Source organism: Natator depressus, chromosome 6 (assembly GCF_965152275.1).
Source record: "Natator depressus isolate rNatDep1 chromosome 6, rNatDep2.hap1, whole genome shotgun sequence".
NCBI classification, from domain to species: domain Eukaryota; kingdom Metazoa; phylum Chordata; order Testudines; family Cheloniidae; genus Natator; species Natator depressus.
The window spans coordinates 26745617-26766153 of NC_134239.1; the positions used below are offsets into that span (position 1 = coordinate 26745617).

Consider the following 20537-nt stretch of genomic DNA (forward strand, 5'->3'; position numbering starts at 1 on the left):
AATGAAAAGGTGCAGAGCAATGAAAAAATTTCAGTGCTTTCCTACATGAAGCTGTCCTTGACATTCCACCTCTATAAGACAACGGGATTACATAGCCTGTAAATCAACTCTGAATCTTACTACCTGAATTTAGCACACTATTGTGAAGGTATGTAGGAGGTTACTGACCTGTCGGATTTCTTCCAAGACCAATGTAAAAACCCAAAAGTAAAGTATAATCTCCTTAACAGAAGGACCCTCAGGTGGTGCTGGTTTAAAATCCAGTAACAAGACATAGGTAAATAGAAACAGAAAAGCAAAATACATGATAACGTTCCCCATAAACACTGTTACAGGGGCACTCCAAAACTTTTTCCAGCGAGTAAACATGAATGTTGCCCATGCTATGTTTTCAGCAGACCTCTGCTTCTCTACTTTGACATCTACCCTGTAAAACAAAGAGAGCAAATTATAGTGACAGTTTCCTAAAATCTGTTTGTAAAAGAACACTGGGCCTGATCCTGTGCAGTGCCGAGGGTCTCCCCAGAGCTAGTGAGGGCCAGATCTGCAGCTGGTGCATGTTAGAGGAGCTCCATTCAAACCAGTGGAACACTACTGATTTATGCCAGCTGAGGATCTGGCTCTGGATAGTCTAAGTTCTCCTTGAAGTCACTGGAAGCACCTTGTCATAGTAGAAACACTGACAGGCAGCATTTACACTTTGTATGTTTTAAAACAAAACTGTACCAAACCTATTACATGTTTCCATTCCTTTAGCTTGGTATTTCCTTTTCAGTACAGTGGAATAGGTTTGCTTAGTGTTTGTTTGGTTTTTTGGTTGTGTGTGTGTGTGTGTGTGTGTTTGGGTTTTGTTTTTGTTTTTTTGGAGGAGGGCTAGGATTTAAACATACCCCTTGAGCATTTCCAACACAAACATTGCAGCATCATACTAGTGCACGAGGACCAAAAGGGAAACAGATTAGTTACTATTCATTGTTCAAAATGAGAGCAAGACGTGAAAAGTGAACAGACACCATCAATGCTGACAAGTAAATGTATGTTCTAAAAATTATTTTGTTTCTGATAAACCAAGGTACTATTTTTCACACAGGTGAGGACTTTCTTTTAAAATATATGATTTTAAACATGTGTGTTCCTTTAGGACCAGACTGAAATACCCTTTTTCACATTGAGTAGTACCTTATTTCTCAAGTAGTGCTGCTGAAATCAATGGAACTATTCAAGAAGTGAGGTACTACTCGATACGAGTAAGAGTATTTCAGTCTGGTCCTAAGCTTAAAGTTATAGTGAATCACTAAAAAGTATGACAGGAGTTCTCAGTAAAGAAGTCAGGCTTGTAAGTTATTAATGTAAGCGCTGACTGTATTGTGGTTGCCTGAGTGTTATGGTAACTGATGGAAAATCTGGCCATATACCTGCAAACCATGCCGCAGTTCTTTAGTATATAAAGTGCTATACAGTGTAAAAGTAAGTTATTCTGTGCATATAATGCAAAACCCTTATATTTGGCAGCAATCTGATTCAGTAAAATCTCTCTCTCTCTCTCTCTCTCTTTTTTAACTTTAGTGTCTCCCCTGGCTGTGCTTGTTTCCATCTAAGTTGCGGTCTATAGACTAAGGATGTTATTGCACCTTTAAGTTTGTGTTCCTTGACATGAAGGAGATCACTCTTTAATAAGGGATGTGCACACTAAGGGAAAACTTCCTCTGCATCTCAAACAAATTACAAAGCAATTGATTCTACGTGAGGTTTTTATTTCTCCTGGTACTATTTCTAACTTCAAAATATTTTAATTCATAGCCAGCCTGTTCTCCCTTGATTCTCTAGGGAGCAGTTGTCATAACACTAAATTTATTACATGAGCACAGCCATTCCTATGGCAACAGGCAGACGTCGTAAACAAATAATTATGACTTGGGATTCAGAAAAAGAAACAGACCTGGGAGGGAGAGAAATCCCATATTAACATAAACTCTTGAGACAATAACACATGGAACAGAAAACATACTGGCCAAGAACAATATACCTCCCTTTAATATGAGGACATCAAAACATTTCATAGACATGAATTAATAACTGCTTTCTTGAGAGAGATAGAGGTGCTATTATACCCATTTTATGGATGATGAAGCAGAGAAACTAGTGACTTTTCCCCAAAGTGTCATCAATTCAATGTCAAAACTAAGAATAGAAACAAAGAGTTCTGACTCTGTCCACTATATGACATTCCCTCAACTTCAGTTGTTCAGACCTTTCAAAGAATGCTAGTGAAACAAAATCAAATATATGGATGATTTAATCACGTTTGTTGAATTGCATGTGTCTGATCCAGGCATTCAGCTCCCTTTAGCATCAGTAGGAGTTGTGTACTTATCACAGGGAGAATATCTCTTTCCTGATGTATGGTGAAAACCTCTTGGCCACCTTCAGATCTAAAACAGATGGTTTTGTGATTAAGACACTAGACTGGGACTCGGGAGATCTGGGTCCAATCACTGGCTCTGCTGTAAGAAAAGGAGGACTTGTGGCACCTTAGAGACTAACCAAATTATTTGAGCATGAGCTTTCGTGAGCTACAGCTCACGCTCACGAAAGCTCATGCTCAAATAAATTGGTTAGTCTCTAAGGTGCCACAAGTCCTCCTTTTCTTTTTGCGAATACAGACTAACACGGCTGCTGCTCTGAAACCTGGCTCTGCTGTGGAATTGATGTGTGTCTGTGGCCAAGTTAAATAATCTCCCTCTGCCTGGATCCCATTTGCAGAATGGGGATGATAATACTTGCTTTCTCCAGTCCTCCATCTTGTCTATTTATAAATAAAGGATATGCCTATGCTATACGGGCAGGTGCGATTGTAGCACAGGTACGCATACTTGTCCTAGGTTTAATCTAGCTAGCATGGGCAACAACAGCAGGGTAGAGATGGTGGCATGAGTTCAGCATGGGCTAACAATCAATCACAGCCTTCCCTTGCAGTGTAGCTATACCCTCAGCATCTCAGAGCAAGGCCTGTCTCTGATGATATGTATGTCTATCACGTAGCCTGAGAAGATTCTGATTGGGATAGAAATGCTAGGTGCTACTATACTAAACATAATTATTGTGGATTTGGCTGTGAAGACCTGGGTAGAGAGGGATAAAGTATCAGAAAGTTCAGATCCCAAAGTTGAATGAGTTCAGAGTCTGCTTTCTGCATGTCTTTCAGCAGCTCGCTACTCAGGCCTGTGCAGTTTTAGGCCTTAAATCCAATACACAGCAGCTGTAATTCTCTGGATGAAATGCTAAGAGGAGACTTGAGAGAATCTGGCTAATACGCCAGCCATCAGCTCTGTGGGTATGAGCTGTATAGACTGACTGAAGTTGCTTTGTTCATTTAAAAATAACTCAATGCTCCTATTTATCTCTCCATTTCCCTTTATGCAGTAATAACTATAACGACCTTGGCGCAGGGCATTTCCTGAGGATTGACTGACAAGGGCACCTCAGCTGCCCTTTGGGTTATCAGCTAGTCATTAATCCCTGAGAAATGTCCTATGCTTTGACTGTTGTTGTCTTAATTCAACTTCCAAACGATATTAACGGATTGACTCAGACTTACCTATCCCCCTCCTTGGAAAAAAGCAAAGTCCTTTCTGTGTCTAGGCTGTCTAGCTCTCTGAATGTCTCTGGCTCATTCTTTGATTGTACTTGCTCACTGTAAGAAAATATAATTATTATTGAAAGATGATGGAAGGCAGCTCTTCCCTGCTGAACTGAGGGCTATGCAGCTATATTACAGCAGCCTGGCCTGGGATCTCTCCCCGGTAAGAGGCTCTTATGTGGCTAGAGAGAACTTGCCAGGCTGTGTATTTCACACCCTGTAGGGGGCAAGCTGAAGATCCAGCACAGAAGGGAACCTACTGAAACAGTGAGGAGTGCGGTGGCACCTTAAAGACTAACAGAGAGTTATTTGGGCATAAGCTTTTGTGAGTAAAAAAACCCCACTTCTTCAGATGCATGGAGTGAAAATTACAGATGCAGGCATTATTATACATGAAGAAAAGGGAGTTACCCTACAAGTGGAGAATACATTCACGTTTTAAGCATAGTAGGGGGCTGCACGAGGCCCATGAAACCATTAAATACCACTTAAGGCTTCTTAGGTTATGTCTACACTGCAGCTGGGAGGTGTGATTCCCAGGCTCACGCTAGCTTCGCTGGAGATTGCAGCACAGGTGGTGGCTTGAGCTAGTTGCCTGAGTTCAAGTCTGCCTGCCCCCCTGCGCTGAGCTCCTGCCTGCCCTGCAACATCTACACTACTTTTAGCCCACTAGCACGAGCAGAACTAGCACGAGTCTCTTTACCCATGCTGGGAATGACATCTCACAGCAGCAGTGCAGACGTACCCCTAGGGCTTAATGGCTGGCTCCTCTGCCCAGAGGTAACTTCACCCTCATTTCTTTCTGTGATTATTTCTGTGTGTGCAATATATTTTTCATTTGTCTCTTACTGATTCTTTTCCCACCCTCCGGGGCAGCTTTTACACACACACACGTTTTGTTTATACCTGAATGCTATTAGATTAGTGTAGATTAGAAGAGGACACCAGAATCCGCAGATTAACTTCAGGATTGGCGTGCTTGTTGACATGTCTCCCCACCAGATTTTTGTCAAGAAGGCCTGAAAGTCAAAGAAAAAGAACAGAAAGTAAGCCTGGCTTTGACACAAAGCAAGTGAACGTGCAGCTAAATCACGTTTTTCTTCTGTGGAATCTTGAAGGGTGGGACAAGAAACACTATCTAAAACTAGATTGTGGGCATGTCTTCACTGCAGAGTTAACTCCAGTTGTCAACATTCTCTTACTCCTCTCAAGATAACCTAGCCCAAGGGAAAGCAGCCGTGTCCATGCTGGCACGGCTCTTGTTCATGTATGGCACTAAGACTTCGGGGGACATATCCCATGGTTCTTTGCGCGGCAGTAAGCTGATCTGATCTATGAATTCTTTCACAGCAAACTGCAGGAGAATGTATCTCCTTTCTGGGCACATGTGGGGAAGGGACAGGATGGGGGATTGTAGGAAGACATTGGAGGACTTAGCAGCACTGGAGCGGAGCTAGCCTGTGTCCATGCTACAGAGTGATTGTGACAGCCGCTGATGAGTTGGGCTGATGAGTTGTAGCCGACACACCCTGATGGGCAGCAAACTTGAGATAAAAGCATCACCACATTTCACTTATTGGTTTTGTGGGTGGACAGGACCTCAAGTTAAGGGTAACGCATAAGTTATAATTAGGGTTATCAGCACTCTAGGATTGCCCTGAAGTCTCCAGGAATTAAAAAATAATCTTTCATTAAAGATTATGTCATGTGATGAAACCTCCAGGAATATGTCCAACCAAAATAGGCATCCCGAGTTATAATTCGAGTTAACTTCGTCATGAGGAAACTTTGTTTGGCCTAACTAGCCATGTGATGGAGTCACCCCACACCTCTGTACAGCTTCATTCAATCCGCTCAGATCCTGGCTTCAGTTGTGAAATGGAGAATAGCAGATGCATTCCCAGCGCTCTTCTGTGAGCAAGTGGGTGGGAGAAAGCAGAGAGTGGGTGGAGCCAGAGCTTTGACCTCTTCTCCACTGATGGCCTGACTGGACACAAGGAGGTGAGTAATGCACTGCAGTAGAATACTCCCATCTCCTGTTGCTTCAGGGGAGCACTGGAGGAATTTCCTGGGGGGTTGCAGTTTATCCATGAACTCCTCTTTTGTTCAGGGCTGTGCCTAAAAGTACAATCCTGCCCCTAGAAAGTCACAAGGGAATCTCCTTGCATTTTGCTCACCTGGACACCATCATGTGCAAAGAAAGACTTAGCGTCTGCTTCCGTAGCCAAGTGGAGACAGGTGGTTTTGCTCCAGTATTGGTTTTTCCTCACCAGTAAAGCAAAAGCTCGTTCCTCACTGTTGTGATAGCATTCACTGAATAGCTCTGCCAAGCGAAGGAAATGTAGAGCTGTGGGTCTGTCATGGAAAATACATCTGTGCATACACACTGGGGCAGGAGAGAGAACTTGTATATTTCTCTTGGGAAAAGAGTCAGTATTCAGGGAATTGTGGTAAAAATGATTTTGAAAATGTCTCCTTAAATGTAAGTGTTTACAAAAAGCTATTGCAGAAATCGTTCATCCCCCTTAGGTGCCCATTCATTGCCCCTTTCTTGACTACATGATTTCTTCTCAACCTTTAGTCTGTTTAATTTTTTTCACACCTATTTGACTTTTTATTGATATATTGTCCCTCAATTCTTCCACAGATGACATAAAAGCCCCTTTTACAAGCACACAAATACACATTAAAGGCCCAACTGTGAAGCCACTTCATATGCAGAATTTAATGCAGTATCCAGCACAAACCAAACTCTGGTAGGTTTTCTTACACACTGAAGAACCTGATTCTTCAAGGTGCCAAGCGCCGTCCACTCCCATGGGTAATCCAAGGGAAACGAGGGTGCTCAATATCAGGCCTTACCCAACTAACCATGGTTTCAAGCCACAGACATGTTGCACACCAACATTGGCCCTTTTAGGGCAAAATTCTTTAACAGGAGCTGGCCTTTGGTCTTAGTGCTTGGTTGCTATGGCAATGGGCGCACCAGCAGAAGTAAGTCACAGTGTGCTCATTGTGTCTGGGTTGGTTACTGTGTCTGTCACTCTACTCATCTCTCATCCCCTTCCCCCCACCCACCACTCTAGAGCATTTCCTGTCCCAGCCTTCATCACCGCAATCACTTTGGCTTTGCAATGTCACTGTTTTTTGAAGTTGCCTTTCTATAGTTTGATATGAGTTTATTTTGCAGCATCCCTTGAATATGCTCACTGAAGTACATATCGTTGTCAGGACCAGATTAAGACTTCTAGGCACTGTTGGTCTGATCCCAGGCCAATGAAGTTAATCGAAAGACTTTCATTGATTTCAGTGGCCCTACAGTCCTTTGTCTAGGACTCCAGCATTCATGTGATTGCACCAGAGTCTCTGTTCTGATTTTAGAAACAAAAAAATGTCTAGCCCTCACGGTTGCAAAGGCAACCTTGAAAATGTGACCCTTGTGTAAATGGATACAGTGATGTTTGCCTGACCGTGCTCATGCTAGCACTCAACTGAACACACTAAAAACAGTAGTGTAACTATGATAGCACAGGCAATAGCCTCAAAGACTAGCTGCCCGCAGTACGTACCAAAGGGGTCTGGGCAGGTTTTCACTTGGCATGGCTAGCCCAGGCCGCCACCACTGCCCAGGCTACTGGGGTTATGGTGCTATTTTTGTTGTGCTGGCTCAAGCAGAGCTAGTGCCAGTACATCTACGCAACCTGCAAATCACACCCCCAGATCCAAGTGTAGATGCAGCCAAAGCCTTGTTGCTCTAGGGCCCTGCCAACACCACCTAACAGAGAACTCTGTGGAGGAGAAGAGTGCAGCAGACCTGGCTCACCCCCTGTCAGACAAACCCAGCTGCTGGCGGAAGTTCCAGGGGACCCATGTGATGCCACACTTATCTTTCCCCTGCTGCCACCACAGATGCTGCTGAAGGAAGGGACACGTCTCCCTATGGCACTGCCTCTTTGGCAGGCGGTGCCCCTGCCATCAATGCCGCAACTAGAAGGTCAAAGCCATGGGGAACATTGTGTGCCAGGGTGTGCCTAGGGCCCTGGATTGCTTAATCCGGTCCTGGCTTTTGCTGGGATCTGTCGTGTATCCTTGATGGTGATTATTTTAATTCTGGCTGCCATTTGGAATGTTAAATTAAAATCTAGCAAGCTGGTTGGTTTCACGTGTTCAAAATCTTTGCCTTGGCATCTATGCAGCTGCCACAAGGCTGGGGAGTAAATCTACAGGGCGCTTGAACTGGTTTGAATAATGAACTGACCCAAGCTATCGAATAGACTTCCAAATCTATACTTAAAGCTTTTTTGAGGTTTGAAAGTGTTTCAGCTACCTCTTTATTTCATCTGCCACTTCCACACACCTCTGTACTTCCTGCTTTAGTCTAGGATCAGGAGCTTTAAGTTATCAAAATGCAGTGAGAGAGGATCTTCTTACGGTATTTTCAGCTTGGGCAACACCAGCAAGCACTGGAAATCTTGAGAGTCTAATTTTGTGAGGGCCTTGGGACCATGATTTAGAGAGACAGAGACACAATGATAAAGCCAGGGTTAGAAGGGAGAGGCAGCTTCCCCATCCCGGACATTAGGAGGGGCTAGTGGGTGTACCCACTTCAAGCGCCCAGCAGGGGTCCTGCATTTTTGTGTGTGTATTTCAGAGAGTACTTTGAACCTGAAATGGCCCCACTTAAATTGGGGCTGGCCAGTTTCCTCTAAAGCCTTAAAAATCACAGGGTAGAGCAAAAATAATGGTTTAAAATCTTATAATTTATACATTACTCTTGTGATTTTGGCGGGGAGGGAGGTGGTTCTGACTTGTGATATCTGAATGCTTGGGATTGGCAAAGCTTCAAAAGGGTTGGGGTACTCATAGGAGCGTGTCTGTTATTACTTTAAGATGTTTTTTGCTAGCTGGTCTTCCAGTGCCATTCACATCTTAAATATTTGATAATGATCTTAAAGACTGCGGTTGCTTACCCAGAGCGAGCTGATCATACTTGGCTTCTTTCATCCTACGGGCTACTTCAGCCTCTGTCTCCAGTCGGGACATGTCCTTGAGAATCTTACAAGCTGCCAAAGCTGCAGCTACACCTTCTTGTCCCTAGAAAATGGAAAGGGGATGGGGGCAGCCTACGATAAATATTAATGATTCTGAATGATGGGAATGTCACCGTTAGAGCTGGTTGAAAAATGGGGAGGGGATTCTGTGGAAAACTTTAAGTTTTTTTGTTTGTTTGTTTTGGTTTGTTTGGGTAGGCGGCAGAAATACAAGCAACAGAAAACTTGGGCTGAATTACTTGATTTGGAAATGCTGTTGCAGTGCCTCATGGGAATTGTAGTTCTAGTACCTCTTTCAGACTAGTGATTTTTGGGGTCATCTCCATGGTTGGGAACCCAGCTGGAGACCCTTTAAAGGGCTCTGACTGTCAGACAGCAGGGAAGGGCCAAGAGGAGAAGAGTGACTGGTGGAAACAGAGAAACACATTTCCTCACAGATGCAGAGCACGAGTAATGGGTATGCTGTTGTGCCTCCACCTTCCCCATGGTGCGAAAACCAAACACACAATTAACCCACTGGAAAAGGAACAAAATGTGAGTCAGAGGTAAAGGGTCACTGACTACCCAGAAGACAGTGATTAAAATCAAGGGCCAGATGCTCATATTGTGTTAATCAGCAGAGCTTAATGGAAACCAATGAAGCTGCATTGATTTATACCAGCTGTGGCTCACACCATGTTTATGTAACTTTTGGCCACTACCAGCCTGAGCTACATTCACACTAAAGCAATTCAGAGGTGAAAGACTCCATAAAAGTCATATCTCATGTCTTGAAGGACAAACATATATATCTTAACTTCATAACTGCAAGACTGAATATACTAATATTTCAGATCTAAAACAAATGGCTAATAAGTGGCCTAAAGTAGTAATATTTTGAAGCTTACCATAGCCCAGAAATAGTTCGCCATCTTGTGCCGGTTTTGAAGTACTGCCCATAAAAATAAATCCCTCCAGGGATTCTCACTCTTCTGGTTCATATCCAGGAGCCCAGGTAATCGTTTTGCATTTGTTTTATCCTAAAATACATTTTTAGAAAAACTTAAAATCTGATTTTATAATTTCATTTTATATTTTTAATATATTGTCAGATATGTCTGTGCCAACTACATGATCCAAGCAGCAAATCAGCAGTGTGAGGAACTTTCAAATCCTTTTGATTTTCCTTAGGATCAAGAAGTAATTAATTCATTCTGTATACTGAATCAAAGGGGCCTTGTATCCAGGATACAACCTAATATGTGTGAGAACATTTGGGGTGAAATCCTGGCCACACTGAAGTCTATGGCAAAACTCCCATTGATTTCACTGGAGCAAGGATTTCACCCTCTGTGTGTAATATCATCCAAAAAAACCCCCTGTGATTAGCTCATCTAAACTGGACTTGAATTATACCAGGGTCTGCATAACTGGGGCAAAGAACTCAGTTTCAGGGTAAACCAACAAAAGGTATTTTTATTTAAACATAAAACCAGTCTCAAACCTGTACGCAACAAGAATGAGCGCTGGAGTGCTCCTTCTTTTTTTAGTCCAAGCACCAGCTGCTCAGCCTCACTGCTTCTTACCTCACATGAAGAATAGGTTAAAATAAAATGCAGTTTATTCTTCAAATATTTTGAGGATTTAGTCTATATAAATAATCATGCTGAAATTGGGGTGGACAAGGTCTGTTAGCTATTTTTGTTCCCCCATCCATAAAAGAACTGGGAAGTTGCTGGCATATCTACTTGAAATTCTGCTAGAATTTGTAGTTTAGCGATCTGAGACCTACAGAATTGCTGATAAACCTGAATCACTGATCATATTTTTTGAATCCCTGCATTCCCTTCTATGAATCCACCCCCACACTTTGAACTTAATTCAAGATACAATACCTTGTAGTGGGTGGGAGGGAGGGATGGGGGCATAAAGAGGAATCACAAAATGTTTGCAAAAAATCCCTCCCTTTTTTTAGTCAAAAATTAAAAATTGGAAGATTCAAAACATTTTAACGAATTTTATAGCTGGTTGAAGAAAAGACAAAATTGTCTAGTTTCTCCAGTTCTCTGCCCTGCCCTCATTTTCAAAATGCTGGACAGCTGTAAATAAAATCAGAAAACAGAGAGAACAGCGGTTTAATATGTGAATCTTAACTGTAACTCACAGATTTCTTCTTGCTTCCTGGCTTGACCTCTTGATAGAAACCTTTACATGCATCATGAAGAAAATCCTTGAGAACTCTAGAAACTTCATGGAGGCTAAAGAGCGGGCAGACGTCCATCATTTCCTTATGTTGTTGACCCGTGATCCCTGCTAGTGTCAGCCTGCTTTCTTCATGTTTCTTCAGCAGAAGTGCATAGAGGAGGCATTTCCGAGAGATAGAGCAGTAGAGTCTCTGAAGCCGGCTGTACGTCAGGAAGTCATACATGTTGGCCCCATTGTCGATAAATAACTTTACAAATTCTGGCTTATCATTCACCAGAGCATCCATCATCACTTCCTCTAGGTCACAGGACTAGATTTCCATGAAACACAAAAGGGAATATTTCTATTTTACGAGTACTGCTGAAAGCCATGGGGGATTAGGGTTGGGAAATTAGACTTTCACCCACTGTTTAAATCCAGACCAGATCAGCACTCATTGAAATTTGCTACCACCAGACTGATGTGAAATGAAAGAATGGCCTCATATCAGGTCTTTGAGCATAAGTGTGTGCATAATGGAAAAACTCCATCACAATTAGTATTTATGGGCACCCTGTTACTATTGTACGTATATTTGTAATGCGGCAGTGTGTAAGAGCCCGTCATGGACCAGGACCCCATTCTGCTAGTTGCTAGACAAATACAAACAAATACAAAAACAAAAGGATGCCCGAAGGGCTGTTGGCAGTTTCGGTGCAGTAGCCAAAGACAGAAGGGGTACGGCAGCTGAATTTTCCGTGGCTCTTTAGATATAATCCTCTGTAGTCAAGAAAGACAGAGGCAGTGTGAGGACAAGGCGCATTGCCACTTCCTGTGCTTACATGGGGAATAAGAGAGGGCTTTAGTTTCTAGTACTACTGATTGGGTATGTTTCACAAGCTACATGAAAATCTTGTCTGTCCACGATAGGATTTATGCAACTACAATCTGAGCAAGTAGAGTCTGGTACCTTCCATTCCACGTCTCCATTGAATATTTCACTTTTAGCTATGTCCACTCTATTCCAGGCCACTGCCAGCTTCAGTTCATCCAGGTATTCCTGAGCTTCCTGACTGTGACTTTTACAGGCTGCCAAAAACAGGAAACACACATACATTCAGCGGTTGACTCTACGTTAAATTGGACGTTACATAAAGTTTAATCAAAGTGTGACTATAATGAGACCTCTTGTTCAGTTATACCAGATTTGCGGGTTACCTACATGGAAATCCCTCACACTTTTATTTTTCCCCCTTACTGGACAGACAGTGGTCTGAAAGTTTACATCCACCTCACATTTTGAATGTTGTTTTCTAGCCAAAAATCTCTCTCACACATGTTCTTGGGCCTTTAAACTGAATCATGTTCTTCAGAAGAGGGTATGTTTGGGAATTTTTTAATATATTAACTCACAGGATATGGAACCCCTCCCTCCCCATGTTGAATCTGGGATGATCCAACACAAACTGCAATGGATGGCAATGCTACTATAGAAATCTTTCAGAAGAGAGAGTGCAGGCTTCTTGTCGTAAAACTGGAAGCTTCTCTATGGAAGCTGAGTTTGATGTGTGGCTTCTTAAAGTGTCTTTAATCAGAATATACAATCACCAACACGTTTCAGTTCCTCCATAGCCTATTATTTCTAAGAGGCATGAACAGCAACCATGGATCAGTTAATATACTATACAATATGATAGCGAGCATTACATAAAAAAATTCCACCACATCTAGTGTGATCTGATAAAACCTATACCCAATTGTCCCTGTTGCATCATCTACAAGCAAGCTGAAGACTGTACATCAAACAGGAACACTGATCAAGCTGCCCACTTTGCTTGCTCCTGTCTTCAAGAATAAGATACACTTGATATTAGTTCTCTGTTTCCCTGGCCATTGTTGCCATTTTACTATTGGTCTGAGTTAGTGGAAACGAGATTTTTGTAAATACGGAACCCAAGTCCTGCATGTGAAAATTGATCAGGCTTTTCTTTGATGAAAGCTGCTATTTGTGCCACTGGATTATCACATTAATTTTGTGTAACTGTTTCCTTATTGGAAGAGTGTTTTTGGCTCCAAATGGAGGCAATAGCATGTTTATAAGTGAATTTTTGGTTTGTGTTTTTTTCCTCCATTTGAACATCGGTGTAAAAACCACATCCCAGCTTTTTGGATGTTCGTGCCATTCACCCATCGTGCAGAGCATCCTGATTGCACAGAGTTTGTAGGAAGATTTTGCTCAGACTAAACTGTATAGTTAATTTAGAATGAGATTGTGGCTTGCTTTTAAGTGCTCATGCAAAGAGGCATGGGTATGTAAAATGCCCTGCTCCCTTGTGTAGACTTAGACTACCCACATCACGGCTTGCCCCATGGGAGGGAAAGCAGCTTCCATTGAGCTGTCCCTTCCCCTCCAGGTAGGCTGAGAGTGGGTAGAGCCTCCTTGACTCAATTGTCTGCCATGTGCCCGCGAGTGTTTCTAAGCAGGTAAGGAGGGGGAGCTGGTAAACTGTGCCATGGAAATGGGGGAGGGGGGAAGGGGTGCAGACTACTGTACTTTTCCACTGGAGACCCAGTTGTGAGCCTGAGGCACAGGTTGGCCTCTGGCCTGTTCCTGGAGCAGTGCCATTATGAACTGCCCCTTATTTAAGGCTTGTGGTAATTCACCATCTTTCCCTTAACTTCTTATATAATTTAACCTCCCTCAAACTGTAACTCCTTGTCCATCTAAATTTAAATGAAAAACCCTTCCATTTAAAATATGTAGCTACAAAAATAACCCCCATCATTTGAAACAAACTCATCTGAACAGATTGTTTTATGAGTGAGAGAGTTGGCTTGTCTATTTCTTCCATTAGAGTATTTTGAAAAAACTGAAATATAAGTTTTTTTAATACATTTTTTTTTGTTGAGTGGGAGACTTTCTTTATCATGCTATTATTAGCATTGAAGGTCTGACCTAAAGCCTACTGAAGTAAATGAGAGCCTTTGTATATATTTCAGTGGGTTTTGGATCAGACACTTAGGGATTTTACTGTTTCACATTGGAAGCTTGACTTTTTCATAATTCACTTTCTGGCCAAATTTTGTCATTTCAAATTTAAAATATATTCTAAAAATGCTCCCTCTCACTCTAGTCTTAACATCGTAGTCTCCTGACCTCTTAGTACATACAAAGTGCACTTGGTGGAGCAAAACACAGGCACAGTTAGCTCTCAGGGATGAACACTGAAAATTATCATGCAGATAATCCCAGGTTAGAAAACAAAATGGGAGCAAATCTCAAATATAGAGTTAACAGATCTAGTAACTATAAAGACCAGCCAAAAGAGATTCTTACCTTTGACCAAAGCTTTCAAAATGACTGTGTCTAATTCATCTGAACCTTCTTGCTCAAAACTGTGCACTGTTAAAAGATGCTGCTGGGAAACAATGTTCTGAATCTATGGGGTTGAAACAAATGGTTTTATTCTTCATCCTATCATTACTGTTATTATAGTTAGGCCTAGAGGCCCCTGCTGAGTTGACATACATACATGCATACACTCCTTGCCCCAAAGAGCTCACATCTTAAATAAAAAAGGCAGATTGTGTGGAAGGAAGGGAGAAATTTTTATCCCAATTTTACAGATGGGGGAACGGAGGCACAGAGAGAACAAGGGTCTTGCCGAAAAGGTCCCACAGCAAGTCTGGAACAGGAAAGATGATTCTGTTCCCAACCCTGAGTTCCAGTGCAGTAAATACAAGACCCTTCTTCTCTCCCATTCTAGACTGATCACAGCAGTTCTATAGCTCGTACATATAGTGCAGTGGGTTTTAACCATTCTACCCTTCCATTCCATGACTTGCCATCTTTCCTCCCATTAGCTCTTTCCTTTCTTTAAGGCCACAATCTCTAAAATTGCTCTGTGGAAAAGCTATCACATGTTGATATGCAGTCAGCGGGTCAACAAAATGCTTTCTTTTCCTCCTCCCCTGAGCTTCTTTGCCTCTCGAGTTTCCTACAGTGCTGCTACCAAGACTTTAAGACATTATGCTACTGCATGCATCCTATGGTGATGATGCCCTAGCAAGCTTCTGCCTGACAGGACAGACATGTAGAACTTTAAAACTGTGGATTACAGTAGAGAAGGTGATCTGAAGATCAGATTCAGCTGATTTATACACTTACTAGTTTATTTGGGAAAGAACATTGAAGTACATACTATCCCCCACATCTTGATTGTAAAGCTCACTGTCCCTGCAAGCAGAACAGTGAAATTGTCCCTCTGATCTATGAATTTATATGCCTTGTGGGTTTTATTCTTTTTTTTTTTAAGTTTATTTTTAAGAGTAACTGTCATTGTTGCTGTTGGAAAAGAATGGGGATGGTGGGAGTAAAAAGGAGTGGTGAGAAGCAATGGTCCATTCACACACATCCAGAATCTAGGCTTCCACTCGGCAGCTGCAGGTCATGAATTGGGTCTCGTCTTCCACAGCTGCAGAACGTCTGCAGCTGCAGAGCTTGAATCATGTGTCTCGTCCTCCAGAAGGACGGTGGGGGTCCCATGCAGTGGCTGTTACTTGCAGAAACTATTTAGTGGAGGATAGAGCCCTAAGTGTTCAACTGAATTACTAAGCCAAAATAAGTATGCTCTCAATTGAATGCCTGATTCTGATCTCAGATACCTTTTTGTGTGCCATTAATCTCAGAGCATTTGTATCTCTCTAGCATATTTTTGAGCAGCCTCCCAGCCATTCTGAATATGGGCAGTGGGTACCAGATGAACTACCTCAAGTACAAATATCAGAGTTTGAGAGTGTGATACATTTAGTATATTAAACCAGTTCACTTACTGTTGCTGTCAACTGGAGAATGTCCTTCCATAAAAAGTTTTCCGTAGGGAATTTCTCTTTAAGTTGCTTTTCAACAACTTGTGGCACAATAAGCTGTGGCTCATTCACTACTGCAGCTAAGATGTCAGCTGTACCCCCAGATCCTGCTAAGATAAGCCAGGGAGCAGAGTTTTCCAAGCCCCTGCAAATTCTCTGTGGTTTTAAAAATACATTTTAGAATGCAATTATGGAAAGACAAAGATTGCCACTTAACTATACCCTGTTCCACCATTCTCTTCCCAGCTAGCTAAGCATCCTGATTTGGGTAACCAAGGTTTAAAAACATTCACTCTCTGGTAGCTTGATGTAAAATCCCCATTTTTTTAATCTTGGGGCCAGAATTCGCAAGAAAAAGAGAAGCATTCCATGGGAACTCCTCAGTGAGGCACAGTAATCCTGCTGAGGTTGACTGCAAGTTCTGTAAAGCAGAAATTTCTTGAGGGAACACTACATCTGGCTACTCAGCATCAGCTATGAAACCTGGCAACTGGAAGTTTTTAAGAAGGCTGCTGAAAACATCCACCAAGAGTGGCCTTTATGCTGAGTTTCACAATATCAGTAGATGGGAAGAGCCATGTAATCACAATGAGGTGCAGGGGAGGCCACAGAAGTTGTATCCTTTAGAGGTTTATAACCATATTATCCTAGCTGAAATAATGGTAATTCATTACCAGCCATTTTATATTGTGGGGTATGTGACAATCTCATTAGATGTTCAGACCTCAGTGCCAGCTCTCCTCCTGCACTTAAAAAAAAACACATGAGAATCCCTGACATACATGATTGTCTACAAGTGATAGTGATGTTAAAAACAACAATCGGCTATTCATTCCCAGCACATAGGTGAGCCCAGAGCAACACCATCCAGTCTTTTCTTGATCTCCCAGTCTTGTTCTCTAAAGATTTCAAAAGAAGATCAATAGGTTTGCACTGCAAGGCTTTCAACAGCAACAGCAACCATGCAGGAATTGCTGCCATATTTAGCTTATAAAAGAGAAGGTTAAGAGTTGACTTGATCAGTGTATATGGAGTGAAGATCTTGGATACTTGAGGGTACTTTAATGTAACAGATAAGGGCTTAACAAAATCCTGTGGCTGGAAATTGAAACAAGAAAAGTTCAAATAGGAAACAAGGCAAAGACACACCGCCAAGGCTGATTCCCCACTTCGGCACTTTGAGTGCAGAAGGTGGGGTCTCGCAAGGATTTTTAAAAATTAATACTGGCCACTCCAGGCTTATATTAAACTTCCAAGCTTACAGCTTTTCTCTGACCTTGGGTGGTGGCAGCATCTACCCATCCAAGTGCAAAAACCCCTTTGAGGACCCAGGAATGTTCCCCTCAGAATTCCTTCCTATGGGGTACCCTCAAACCCTTTCTTCCCCCCACCCACCGGGAAGAGCTGAGAAAGAAAAACAAAGGAAATCAGCTGTTGCTACCAGCTAATTAAACAACATGTGCACAAACCTCTTAGGACACATAACTCCAATCCTGTCCTTAAAAAAGATAAATTTTTATTTAAAAAAAAAAAGAAAAAAAATCTGACAACTCAGGCTATTGCTAGATTTCAAAAGAGCAAATACAAAAATTAAGAATCGAGAATAGCTTTTTTGAGGTCCAGCTTAAAGGTTACAAGCAAAACGAAAGCACCTGGGGTTACCACAGAGGAATCCACAAGTCATAAAGAAATAAACCTAATCGCGTCTTCCTAGACATTTCCTGATCTACTTACATTTCTGGGGCTTTAAATGAGAAGTTTCTAGGTATGATCTAATGATTTTTCATACCTGGCCCAAAGCTTCTTACGGCATAGTTCCAGCCCTGTCTCTCCTCCAGGAGAACAACACAGACAAACAAAGGGGAAGTTTTTCCCCCCCAATTTTAAAAAGTTCTAGCCTTCCCATTGTCCCTTTTGGTTAGGTGCCCACTCCCTTCCTTTTACCCATCCAGAGAGATTTTTTAACCCTTTACAGGTAAAGCAAGTAGAGAACAACTACTAAGGGGGATTTTATAGCTAACTGGCTGGCTTTTTGCTTTCAAAAAAAAAAAAGTGAGGGTCATTCACCACTGCAACAGATTTACAAAGTGTCTGGTAGATCCTCCATCACTTGGAATCTTTAAATCAAGGCTGGCTGTCTTATTAAATTGAGATGCTCTAGTTCAAACAATCTGTTGGGCTCAACGTAGGAATTACTGGGTGAAATTCTATGGTCTGTTATGCAGGAAGTCAGTGAAGATAAAATGGAAATTGAAGAAAAACTGTGTCACCCAGCTAGAAAGTCTGTTTCCAAACATAATGTGTGGAGCTGCTGGGGAAAAGATCAAAGCTGAATCTTCGGGTCAATTTACAAACGCTGCTAAGACAGAGTTGGCAGTGTACCGCACTGAGCCCACTGTTCCATAAAGAGAAGATCTGGTGGAAATATGATGCTATGAGACCAGAACATACTGGTCTCATAGCACTGCAAATCTGCCATTGTGTTTCCCTGAGTTCTGAGAGGCAGCATTGAATATGCAATGTCTGATCATTGCCAGGAAAAGCTGCCTGGCTACAGGGGTGCTGGAACAATTTGTATAGTGGGGATGCTGAGAGCTATTGAACCAAACTGTAGACCCTGTATATGATGGAAACCACTCCAAGCCCACGGGTGTGGGAGCACCTCTAGTTCCAGCACCTATGCCTGGATAATCTGTTTTTACTTGCTTTGTAAGTAATGGCTATTATTTCTAATTCACCAGATTTTTTTTCAGATTTCCACTGCTTACTTTCTACGGTGTTAACTAGATGTGTAGTCAGATAGGAAACTTAAGTGATCTGAGGATACTTTTAAAACTAAGCAATATTTCTGTTGAATTTGTTCAAACTGCACTATTTCTTGCAGCAAAGGATGTACTGATGAAGCTAATGCATATAAGTTGAATTTTTAATTTTTTAGTACAAAAAAATTAACTGTTATACAAATTGTATAATATCTTACTACTTGGATTTGTAGTTGGCACCCAGCAAAACGTTCTGCTAAGTGAATTTTATTTAATATTTGACAGTTACAAAACATGGATTTGTTTACCTCCTTGGGGTATTTTTAGAATGAATTTTTAAATATCACAAGTAGCTTCTTACCTCAAGTGTTTTTGGTCCTCCATTTACCAGTAAACAAAGCACAGGGATTTCAATGCTACCTGTTCCTGTGAAATAGATGAGAAAATGTTTACATTCCTAACATTCATAAAGATGATGATGTGTTGCTGCCATCTTCTGGAAAGCATTGTGCCATCATATTGTCCATGGGCTGAAACAAGAGCAATGGACCCTGAGAACACAGGCAATAGGATGGTTGACAGCAAAGGCTGTGAAAAGCTCCAGTGGTTAGCGTGTTAGCCACGGGCTTGGGACAAGGGTTCAATTCCTTGCTGTGCCACAGACTTCCTGTGTGACCTTGGACAATCAGTTAGTGTCTTTGTGCACCTGTCTGTAAAACAGGAATAATAGCCCTGCCCACCTCACAGGCATGTTGTGAGGATAAATGCATTAATGACTGTGAGGTGTTAATGACTCTGAGGTGGCACCCATACTACCGTGATGAGTGCCACCTAAGTACCTAGGATGGATGGCGAGGCCCTGGGAGAACCAGTATTTGGAATGCTAGGTTGAATACAATTAGAACATACACAGCAAATGGATTCTAACTATTGTCCACTTGTCCTGACTTAAAAAGCTGTCAGTGTCCTAGATGCTAGAAAAACAAGATGGTGGTGGCTGTTCCTCTGTTTCCAATAGGATCATGAATGCTTCATATGGAATTAGGGTGATCCTCCTTAACTTTCTGATCCATAGCCTCTGAGCAGATGTTGGGCTCCCAGTCCTGAAGGGAGCTCTCTGTAGCCAGACTCCTCACTGCATCTATGCACACGCTTACCATTATAGATGCATAAAGCTGTTTTTTGGTTTTAATTTTTAAAAAATGTACTTCAAACTTTCAACTAGAACTTTTTATAGTGGGAAGTTTTGACGAGTGGTATTGTTAAAAAACACTGAATTTTTGAGAAAAATGTTTTTTTCATTGAAAAATTGTAATTTTGACCATCTCTCCTGATGTGGAGCCATCACATGAGATAAGTCATGTGCATCAAGTTAATCATGTCAGTATATGTTTGCCGGATCTGGGACTAAACTATGCAGAAAAATGTGAAGACAGAATGTAGGAAAAGGGAAAATAAATGGAAAAGTGATATGAATGAGAGGACTATGTAATTCTGTTAAGGACAGATGACTCAGATCTGAGCCAGAATCAACCATACATTTCTTTCTTAATGTTCTGTTAGGTTGCTTCACATCAGCCTACAGTGTGATGCAACTTTACATGATGCAATAACTTTGACCATTTAAAAGTCTGCAGACATGAATTTTTAACCATTTTCACAGCAGGATGCAAAAAAGCTGAAGTAGTCATCCTTCACAGTTCCCCAACAGCTGCTGCATTTATTTCTAGAGATAGCACAACTGCAGTTCATACTGTAAAATCTACCAAGTGCATTTCAAATGGGCCTGCAAGTATGTCTAACAAAAGTGGCTCCCACCAAAAAAAAAACAAAACAAAATAAAAAACCCTCTGTAGAGTCAAGTGATGAATGCACCAATAAATTGCAAGGGGAAGAGGAGTATTTGGATCAAGTGATTTTTAAACATCTTTTATTTATTTATCTTTTTTTATTATTAGGTTGCCTGAAATAATGTATAAATCACCAATTCCCTCTCCATGCGATATCCCAGAATAACCAGTGCAGGTGGTGACAGAACTAACACAGAACTCA

General features: G+C 41.7%; 1 protein-coding gene across 1 annotated transcript in view; it reads right to left on the bottom strand.

The window, feature by feature from the left end:
* Window positions 1-20537, bottom strand: part of TRPM5 (transient receptor potential cation channel subfamily M member 5) — a 71338-nt gene that overhangs the window by 20432 nt on the left and 30369 nt on the right. The window contains 11 exon segments of the mRNA XM_074956665.1: window positions 169-427; window positions 3599-3694; window positions 4547-4659; window positions 5818-5963; window positions 8611-8734; window positions 9579-9710; window positions 10835-11185; window positions 11825-11943; window positions 14192-14294; window positions 15688-15879; window positions 18847-18911. Coding sequence (XP_074812766.1) covers window positions 169-427; window positions 3599-3694; window positions 4547-4659; window positions 5818-5963; window positions 8611-8734; window positions 9579-9710; window positions 10835-11185; window positions 11825-11943; window positions 14192-14294; window positions 15688-15879; window positions 18847-18911 — 1700 coding nt within the window.